This window comes from Chenopodium album, chromosome 2, assembly GCF_948465745.1.
Source record: "Chenopodium album chromosome 2, dcCheAlbu1.1, whole genome shotgun sequence".
NCBI lineage: Eukaryota > Viridiplantae > Streptophyta > Magnoliopsida > Caryophyllales > Amaranthaceae > Chenopodium > Chenopodium album.
The window spans coordinates 13,074,227-13,085,276 of NC_137835.1; the positions used below are offsets into that span (position 1 = coordinate 13,074,227).

At 35.5% G+C, this 11,050-nt stretch overlaps 1 protein-coding gene across 1 annotated transcript; it reads right to left on the reverse strand.

Annotated features, from left to right (window-relative positions):
- Positions 1-264: 264 nt before the first annotated feature.
- On the reverse strand, positions 265-10,496 carry LOC145583268 (LIMR family protein At3g08930). Its single transcript, XM_081640483.1, has 14 exons — positions 10,048-10,496; positions 9,858-9,943; positions 7,005-7,123; positions 6,676-6,786; positions 6,280-6,378; positions 6,035-6,157; positions 5,408-5,470; positions 5,242-5,306; positions 2,311-2,420; positions 2,082-2,196; positions 1,933-1,998; positions 1,064-1,174; positions 915-981; positions 265-773 (listed from the first exon to the last, which is right to left on the reverse strand). The coding sequence occupies exons 1-14, from the start codon at positions 10,395-10,397 to the stop codon at positions 726-728; spliced, it is 1,533 nt and encodes a 510-aa protein (XP_081496609.1). The 5' UTR covers positions 10,398-10,496; the 3' UTR covers positions 265-725.
- Positions 10,497-11,050: the final 554 nt, after the last annotated feature.

Here is an 11,050-nt window from a genome sequence, read left to right on the forward strand (position 1 = left end):
CTTTCCAATTAGTTTCACTTCTGCACTCAAGCTTTTATCTTGTAAAAATCATACCGTAGTATTACAAAATCAAGCGATAGTTATGACCTGGGAAACTTATGTGATTTGTGATTCTGAAACTACTTATGGTGTTATCTATAAATCTATAACTACAAGGTAAAAACTGGCTGGATTGAGAACTAAGACAACCAAATGATCGAATTACAAGCATCTTTTCTTCATTTTAGGTTGTTTCAATAGAGGTCTTTTGAAAGCTATGCACAATTTAAAAAATTGTTAGTAATTGCATTGACCATTAATCAGCGTTTGTGGACAAATAATACAAAAGGTAGTGGATAAAATCATCAACAAATGAATCTAAAAGGACAAGTCACATTGCAACTAGACGATCATACACTCTCCCATACAAATATATTACAACAGCATGACGCTTGTACCCTCCCGACCAACCCCACACCCAGCCTCACTGTGCCCCAAAAAATTTCTCTATAAGTCCTAGAGTTGGTTTTACACAAATCAAACAAGAAAAATACGTACAATGAGAATAACGAGTAAATATAGTTGGCCATAATGCAGCATCACTCTCAACTTGCTCAAACCACAACCAGATTCAGAGTCTTTTGACACCGTACGCCAAAGCACTCCTGAACAAGAACAAACTAAGTTCTTTGCAACTTCAAGACCTTCAAGTGGCTGACTGGCTGATATTAAATCGATATACATTATCAAGAGGAGATCTGTATCCTGCCAGAAGTTTTCTTCCTCCGCCAACCCTGAAGCACATACAACAAGAAGACAGCTTAAGACAATAAGACCCCTAAGAAGAACTTATTTCAAAATTTTAAATAAAATTAAATAATATATCTAGAATTTGCCTAAAACCACGGGGAATAAAGAAAATTTCATGAGCTTACAAAGGCCGCATAGTAGAGGAATGTCAATACAGCTAATGCAACAAAAGCAATCTGAAACACATTATACCTGTAGATAACAGACAAGGTCAGCATTTACAAACCATAAACAGAACACTACGGAGTATTAAATAAGGATTGAGTAAACGGACTTGTATAAATATTTGATGCCACGAAGAGATTGCAGCGTGTGGCCAAATATTTCACCAGCAGCAGTTGCTTGGGCATAATATGCAAATGCAGTGGCGCAGAATTGGATCACACTGAAACCAAAGAAAAGAGACCATGATCACAAGTTGAATCAAAGATAATAGCATTCAAATGATTAAACAATGACAGATGCTCAACTAGAAGTAAAAACGAGTAGAAAGAGGCAGGAAGGTAGAAAAAAGAGAAACAAAGATAAAGGATTGAAAAAAGACTGGAGGATGAGCACGTAGAATATGCAATATTCATAGAATTTTCTTCCCCATCCTACCAACATAAAGAGTAAACAAATGTCAACCAATGCCCCAATAGGCCTATGCAGAGGTATGGGATCCAAGCCTGCTAATGGTCATAGTTGGGGGAGAAAACAGATGAAAAGCAGCATACTTTGAGAGATGAAGTACAGTTAAATCAGAGCAGAAAACACATTCTTGGCACATATCTGAAAACAGTGATTTACAACACCTCTATGCAATAAAATCAGAATCCAGTTTCCAGGCATGTTTTCTTCAACTTCTTCAAATAGTATTCAGTAAACTTAATTTCAGTTCAGTAAAATAAAGTTTGGTTTAAAAAAAATAAAATAAAAAATAAAAATAAAAGAACAGTTTAATTAGTAAAAATCAGTAAATTTAAAGAATAAATATACAAATAATAGAGAATCGTTAGAAAACAAAAATTAATTTTAGTTTAGCAAAAATAAGGTTAAGAGAATATGGGCTGATCTCATCTAATCCAATATTTTCATTACAGCACCATGGTGCCAAAACTGACATTGAAATGATAACAAGTATATCAAAGCCCAGATTCAAACCTGATAGAGCAAAGAAGAATCAAACCAACATTGAACAAAAAGGAATTCATGAGAGTCGCTCCCCACCTGTAACCAAGTCAATCATGTAAATTACTATAAAATTCCAAAACTCAGTGAATATAACAAGTGCATTTAGAGTTCATTATTACTTCATGGGATGGATGGTGATGAAAACTAATTTTAGACCAAGCATAGTTGCTCCAGCAACAACTGCCACAAGAAGATAGAAGCAGAAGAATGCAAATGCCACTGTACCAAGCAGCCCTGGAAAGCAACAAAATAAGAGTTTTAGATAACAATCAAATAAACAAAAGGTAATAAAAAACAGTCCTTTCAAAAAAAAAAGTAAAAAAACAGTGGTGTCACAAAGAAACTCACCCCAAACATCATCCAACTTGATGAAGATATAATTCAAGAAAGGAGATAGAGGAGGCCTAATTATCAGATATATTAAAATATGTGCAATCCAGGCCACTGAAACAATCAACCTGAAACAAAAAGCAGAAAAAATTAACGAACTTGACCATGTCAATTACATGACAGACAATATGTTATGTAAATGTATCCAATTTGACAAATGAATACAGATCCTATAATAATAAATAAGCAACAATTTGATGCAGAAAGAAACTTCCTTGATAATTCCAAAGAAGCAAAGAGGAAGTAACCTAATACGTATCATATATAATACTTACTACATTTATTTCTTAACAGGTAACAGCACTTAGACTTATGCAATAATCACATACTCTACTTTGACTTGCTTTGATGATTTATGGTTAAAAAAAACAGCCATGTCGGATCTTGTTAGATTCGTCTCGGTTTATACTATAGTATATCTAGTTTTTTATAATTTTTTAATTATTAGTTATTATATATCTATACTATATATTAAAAGGCATTCCTATTAAAGGAACGGTGCCACGTGGCACTCATCAACATATATGACACGTCACTATTCAAAGTACATGTGACACGTAAGCTTGCAACTTCATTTAACAAAATAAATAAATAATGGTTTGATCTAGATTCGAACCCGCAACCTGCAACAAATAAAGGTTATACACTTACAATCTTAACCAACTTTTATTAGTGTTCTAAATTCTACATAATTAAAGTTATATATTTCTTTCAAATTATAGGTAATTTAATTTATTTATTGTTCACAAGATTAAGATACATATGAGGTTAATAAAACAGTAACATCCGAGGCAATGCCCGGATCACACACTAGCTATACAAACAGTTGAACATAATTATCAAATTAAAGAGGTACAAAGTACAAACTAGCAAACCGGAGCATCGCCCGGGACACACTAGTGTGTGATTAAAATAACGCATTGGCAATCATGATATGAGAAATGCATTCCACCATACTTAGAAAGCTAGGATTGAAAAGATAGCAATCCGAAGTTTGATTTCAGTAGGATTAAGTTGGCAAAATTACAGTCTAACCGTAATCCATTCATATATGTTACTCAGATTCTTCAATTCACCTAGACACTAGAGCATGAGTAGGACACTTAGACACTTCACTTTAGTTCAAAATCATGAAAAAATTTCATAAAATAGCTGAGTAAGGCACTTGGACACATACCCATGTCAAACATGGGTACCCGAGTCCAAGCTAGGAAGCACGGACTCGGGTACGGGTGTCAGACTCGGGTTTTGAATTTGGACTTGGGGACACGGCAATTAAAAAAATTACAGAGTTTAAGGTAAGTAAAAATAGGTCAAAGTAAAAGTAAAGAGTAGTATGTATTGCTCAGCTTTTAAAAAAAATAATAAAAGAAGTAACAAAAAAGAAAAAAAAGAAACAATAAATAAATAAATCATGTGAGCTTCCCACCTACCACCACACTGTACCGAGTATTTCACTACTTCAATTTTCAAGACACCCTACCCCACCCCCATTAAAAAAATAATCAAAAGAAAACAGAAATTGCAGTTGAATAGTCGAAGACTCAGAAAACCAGTTTCCCGTCGCCGGCAAAGAAATCCGGCAACTTCTTGGTGTTGGACTGCTCGTTTTTCACTTTTGAGCAAAAACCCTAAGATTTAGGCTCTTGGTTTGGTGAATCCACCCTTCTATTTTAGATCTAGGGTTCATGATTGACGGGTCCACTTTTTCACCCAAGGGCCCAACTCAGATTCCGTGTCCGCACCCAGGTCGCGTCGTGTCGACACAGGTACAGCTGGGAGGTTGGTCGAGTCCGAGCTTTGCAGAGTCCAAGTAACATAGCATGTTGATGTATTTGTCAGAATTTGTTAGAAAACAAACGCCATTGGGGTTGCGGTTTACCATATTACTCTTCCATCAGTTTATGGTCTTATTCATCCTTAGCTAATCCTCTTCTAAAGACATAAAATGTGCCGACAATGTCTCCATTACAGGTGCTAAAAATAAATGAATGCAAGGGAAAAAAAAAAGGGATATTATTGGTTTCAATAACCTTACTGCTGGAAAACCCCAAAGAAGCGGTTCCCAAATCCAAACTAATACAGCATATAGCAACCACTCAGGTGGAAAAATATATACAACTTCCCCTCACTCCCCCTGCTCCTATAAAGCTACTTTGCTATAACCAATTCCCCTTTCCTACAAAATAACAAACACAATATCCCGATAGGGGACAACCTATAACTTAAAAAATTAGGAGACAGCAATGAGAGCACCATTGGCAGACTAAAAAGGCCAATATGAATCCAACCTTATGAAAAACCAGCAAGTATATGACAAAAGGACGAATACTTTCCAGTAAGACAAAGAGTCAACAAATGAAGAGGAAGGAACATCAGTCTGCCTCGTTTCAACATGAATGCACGACTAACAGGATAGGCAGAACTGTGATATAAGCATACATGAAGACATATATCAGTGATATCAAAGGATATTGTTCTTATTTTGGCTTATTGTAGTAGTACTGATTATTGGTTTATTACTTACCTTAACACCTCCATGAGAAACCACATACCTAACTCTGAATAGAAATTTTACAAAGAAAATGCTATCTTACTAGGCATTTAGTCTGTTTACTAAAACAGAATGCTTTTCTGAACTAAATTTTATATGAATAACCTAATCAAATTCTTCATCAGAGCCAGAGTTAAGAGGAAACAGGATTTTCAGTAATCAAATTGAGGCTCCTTAACTTCATTTATCTGAACCAGATGCAAGCTAACCACCACAAGCAAACCCCCACATCACCCCAAAAAAGAGTAAAGCAGCCATGAGAGAGAATAGCGTCCAACAACACCAGAGTAAATCAACTCAAGATGCAGTATTTAATTTCAACAAAATCCACTCACCCTAAGATTCCCAATATAAGCTTTGCCAAGTATCCCAGTACAGTAAAAGCCCAAGCAGTCTCGGCCTGAATGAACCATAAGGATGTGCTAGTAAGACACATAGTAAAGAAAAAGAAAACAATCATCAACGATATGGACACTAACAATTCAAAGTAACAAACCCCACCTTGTCCCCTTGAGGATACATTTCTTCCAAAGCATTCATATCCTCTTCCAGTAATAGCAACTCCTACAAAGCAAAACAATTTAATTAGAGTTTACAATTAACAAAAACCAAAACACTTTTAACATTAGAACTACATACAACAACATAAACCTCTTGGTGTGATCATGACTTCTTTCATTCCAAAAAGAGAGGGGTGAACAGCACTTTCTTTTAAAAATCACTTAACCCTTAACCCATTAATGAAAGCAGCCATCTTTGCCTCATTTCCAATCCAATGTTGAGACATGTATTTATCAAAATGCAATTCAGCACCAGTGCACTCACATCTAGAATGTTTGGATATAAAGACAAATTTAAAGGAGCAATTTCAAAACTGTATGAAATGAGGTGTATTTGAAAGCTTTATATACTACTTGTACAATTCTACACGACTTGGCCAAGATATGAGAAAATTAAGCTACTTCCCCAGTTCCATCATGCCTTACATACGACTAAGTTCCCTCACTCCCCAAAAGCGATTGCTAAAGACCAACATCAAGTAGATATGATGTGGAGCGTAATTTGGAAAAAAGCATGAAATGATGAAGAAAGATTACTGAAGTTAATCCAAAACAACAGCTACCTTACCTTCTCAACTGCTTTCACATTTTTACGCCATTTCCTTCCCTTGCTGCCACTTCTTTCCTCCTGGTGAAGAGCATCGGCAGTTTTCTTCAATTCTCTTGCCTTTTTACCAAGCTCAGTAGCTTCCTAATAGACATCAGCAGGACATGAGAAGCACACAAAGATGCAATGGCACATATAGAAACAATTTGCAATAGTGTCATAAAATTCTCGACATGTTTTCAAAATTAGGTGACCAAAGAGAATACCTTAATATACTGTGAGCGAGTTATAACAGCTTTTGGACGCCTGAAGAATGCAAATATGAGCCCCAAAGGTAGACAAGCAATACCAGCACCACCAAATATCTAATTAAGAAAACAAGGTTCAGTCAAAGTCATTCAGACTTAATTTTAAAATTATAAGTAACACATCAATGTAAGTAAGTGACGCCTCAAGAATACAGTAGGACAGAATAGGAAGATAAGATCAAAGTATTTCAGCAAAATACCATCCCTAAGAAATTTCAAAGAAAGGAATTCCCTAAAAAAACTGAAGACAGTCAGACATAAGTAGTTCACTATTAATGGTCTTAGGGAATAACAAGAGTGAGGAACTATCAAGAACACTAACATATAATGGCATTTGAAAAAGGAAGAACATACCGTGAAAAGAACAGATCCTGCAACAGTTGCAAGAGCAACAACGTATTCTGGGAAGGTTGTACGCATAGTCCATGTAGTCTCTGATGAAGGGCTAGCAGAATATGCAGAGCACTGAATAAAAAACAAGTAAACATAGAGGAAAGTAATTAGAAACATATTGGAATAACCAGATTGCTCCCTCAATGTCAAAACAGATAGTGTCCACGCATTTGACCATACGTTTTTTTTACTTAATTTTTTCCAGATTTTTTTTTTGGGGGGTGGGGGGGTTATTAGAATTACCAGTACATAAAAGCTCAAGAGATACTTGACAAAGTTATGTTCCTAACCTGCCGCGAATTACCAATACATGGGGAGGAACTAGAAACAATTCCATTCCATGAGCCGGGAAATGTAGTTGTGCTAGAAGAAAGATGTCGAACAGTAAAGTCCACCTTACCAACTACACCTGAGACATTAAGACCGAAGTCAGATGCCGATGATGGATAAACTAAAAAAAAAAAACCTTTCCACGAACATAAATTGAAATAATATATTCATACTAGTCTAAATCATAATGACATAGTGATAGGAGGTTTGTTCTTCAGTTCTAATTTGAAAGTACAATAAGGAATTTAGGATTAAACTTTACAAATCAATTGAGCAACTGATTAAGTTTCATAATATTTAGGTTCTAAAAATAAATCAACGAACCAAACATACCAATTATGCACAGCATTTTTTCTTTATTGTTCAACAAATAAGATATTTACAGGGCAAACTTACAAGTTACAACAATTAAAATTCAAAAGAGCCCTCCAAAACTTCAGCCCAAAAGGACGCATAAAATAATTGTCAAGAAGTTCAAAGATTCTCTTGCATCAACGCCTCAGTGAAAAAAAATATCCATTTAGAAAAGTCTTCTCAGCCCGCAGTTGATTTGGAATAGTTATGGAGTCAAATATGAGGTGGCAACGGTAGAACTTTGACCCAACCCACCACTTGTCAAAGGTGTTTCCTTTGATGAGTTATAAGACTCTTACTCCTTCGCCTAGAAGAAAGAATTAATAATTAAAACTCTCTAATATAAACCCAAAGGCCCCACACCTAACCCATCACCATTCCCACAATATCACCTACCCACATCTACACCCTCAGTTGTCCACTATTTGTGTGGTTTGCTTGGTCAATAATAGCTCACATCCATTTTAAAGAAACAAAACCCTTTTATTGGTCCTTTTTAATACTAACATAAAACATAGTACCCAACTATATACCAATATATATTTTTATTTGTATCAATTAGAATTCAAGGCTCACCAATATACTTCCTCCGTTCTTTTTAAGTTGACATATTTTGGTTTTTGGCATTATTTACAAACTTTAATTTGACTAGATTGTGTGATTATAGTTATGATAAAATATAGTCATATGGAATCTTGTTTGAATCATTCAATATACAATTTATTAAAATCTACTTTTAATAAATATTACTTTTTAATAATCCTACTTTTTATTAATTATTACTTTTCAATAATTAGAGATAATAATTGATAAACATGATTAAAAAAAAGGTTTCAACTAAAAAGAAATAGGTTTTCTTGGTACCCAATGGGTACAAACAACAAGCAAATTAGTACAAATAAGGGACCAAGCCACTATGGGTTGTTTACCTAACACCATTCCCATCAACATAACCCAAAACTAACATCAACTATCTCCCATCTATCCAAATCTCTTTTTTTAGCTTGTAGGCCTATGGCTCATGCATAGAGCAACTTAAACATTATGCAAAGTCTATAAGGCTCCAATTAGGGACCACACAAAGGGCGGTGGGGGGCATCACCCTTGTACTAGCAAAAAGGCTACATACACAGCCTATGGACATTAATGTAAATCTAATTTTTCCAGCATCTCTCCAGCCTTTGAGATCTTATTCACAGTCAAAAGTGTCATACACATTTTTCACCACAGATCAAATCCACAAATGAGGAAGAATAGGAAAGAACTGCACCAATTGCTCCTCATGTAGTCACACGTGGCAGAACCACCCAACAAAAAGTTAGATCAGTAACCAAAAACAGAGAACTTGACCAAATAGTCTTTGACCTGGCATCTACATTGATAGATAAAAATTTATGAAAGGGGAGTTGGGAAAAAAAAAATTTGCAGTCATGCAGGAACAAGGATGGAAACAACCAGATTCAATGACAAATTACAGAAATGAGAAGAAATACTTAAACATTTATGAGCCTACAAACAATGCTCCATGTCCACAAAATCCCTCTCCCTTTTCTATGGATATTAACCCTTTTACTTTACAAGTAATATGTTTTGATGAGTAGAGGTCTAAAAGGATCAAGTTGACGAGCAGTGTTAAGTCAATAAAGGGTAAGAATTCCCATTAAGGAGAAACATCCTAAATCATAAGGGAAATGGGATGTTGTTTCTAGACCAAGTGGCTGGTGTAGTGGTTCCCAACCAAGATACCCCAAAGTCATGTAGTTTAGATGATAATTTTCAGTTCTCAGTTCCTGAGAAAATAATAATCTAAGTAGCTTCCAATTCCTGACCATAAAACAGCCACTACAATAGCCAACGTGAGATGGGAAGAATCTAATATATTTTATTGGATTAATGTTTCCATTGCTACTCAATTCAGTTGACCACAGGCTATTAGATCCACAGGGCCATATTGGAGGTGCTATTTCTTGTTGATAAGGGACAAAAGACAGATACTTAGTAGGACATACACAACCTCACTTCTACATTACATGGAGACTCATTTTGCATGCTTTAAATGAGGAAAATCAACAAGGGTATAATGTTTAACTAGTAAAGTAACTATGGAGGGAAAGGGGTGATAGGTTATCCTACTTCCTCCAAAATTCTATGTTACTCGGACATGCCAAGAGTGTCGGACAAGGATACAGCGTCCAAATCCAACACACATACATATTTTTAGGATCACATTCAAATCTAAGACATTCATCGCAAGATAAATGCAGGATCACAATAAATCCTCCACACATCAATCACCCCTGATTTTATCCTCGAATATCAATTCCTGACACCCCCAATTCATTTCCCTCATTCCAAGCACGGCATAAAAGCAACTCCTCTCACATCACATTGAAAATGTACAATTGCAAACAGGCAACAAAATAGTCAATACTTAAGATCAAATTCAAGTAATGCCTCACCATATAGAATTCCTAATGTAAGACCGCAGACGACAGCGGTAACACCCACCCAGATCGCCGCGCTTTTAACCCGCTTTCCAACACTCCTGCAACCACAACAAAAACCCCAAATCACACCCATCAACATCATCAAACAAAATTCAAATTCAACACCAAAAACTCAATAAATCAGCAGAGCAATGTACCATACTTGTCCTGGTCTCCCTCATAGTAAAACATAGCAAAGGGAATCACAAAGAAAACAAGAATAGCGTCGATAATATAAATAGCAAGCCAAAGCTGCTTCATCGGCAACGTCAAATGACAAGCGCCATTGTAGAGAGCATGACGACAAGCATGCCGATTAGCGACGTCAGCAGGAAGCATAAGAATGGAGATAACAGCAACAGAAAGCCCCAAAACGACGACGAATTTAGGGAAGTAAGCTTGATTAACATCATCAGGGTGCTGGTAATTGATCAAAAGGTAGACATTGAAGACGAAGACTAACACAGTTACGATAATGGCGACGAGAAGCAATGCTAGATTGAAATCCCCCATTGCTAAATTTGGGGATGAATTTTTTTTCTAGGGTTTGAGTTTTAGATCTGATTTTGAGGAGAGAGAAAGAGATGAAGGTGTTTTTTTGAGTTGATGATTATTTTGAAGGAGGTAGTGGGGGGTGTGGAATTTGGGTGTTTTGACGGTTTTACCCTTGAAAAATGGGTTTAATTACGGATTTGGTATGGAGTTTGGGAAATATGAGAAGGGTAGTATGGGAATAAGGGGAAATTATGTTCGATTTCTTCTGGTTTGAAAAACTAATTCTGAAACAGCCTGTCTGAAACCGTAAAGCATATTTGCTTAATCATTTTCCTTGACTCACTCGTTGTATTTTTGTTTTTTGTTAATTTTTTTGTGTTATTTTATTTTATTTTGAAAGGAAATTTATTTGTGTAAACTCCTACGAAGTTTTTTTTTTTTTTTTTTTTCTAGTGTCTCAATTTCCCCAACACATAAGTCATAAGCAGAAATTTGACTAATTTTAATCGGCATATTTGTTAAGTGGATATTTTAACAATAATTATAAGTAAGAAAATTTAATATTTGAAATTGAGATGATTTTAACAATTAGTCACATTTGCTTAGAGGTTTTTCAGTGCGGCAGGGGTTACTTGTATTATGAGTTACTTGTTTTTGGAGTTACTTGTTTT

What these genes read in the sequence shown, in the direction of transcription:
- LOC145583268 (XM_081640483.1), bottom strand. Translation starts at nt 10,397, where the DNA reads ATGGGGGATTTCAATCTAGCATTGCTTCTCGTCGCCATTATCGTAACT. An exon ending in TATGAGGGAGACCAGGACAA is followed by an intron (nt 9,944 to 10,047) that starts GTATGGTACATT and finishes TTGTGGTTGCAG; the next exon opens with GAGTGTTGGAAAGCGGGTTA. An exon ending in ATTCTTCTTTGCTCTATCAG is followed by an intron (nt 1,175 to 1,932) that starts GTTTGAATCTGG and finishes CTTTGGTTTCAG; the next exon opens with TGTGATCCAATTCTGCGCCA.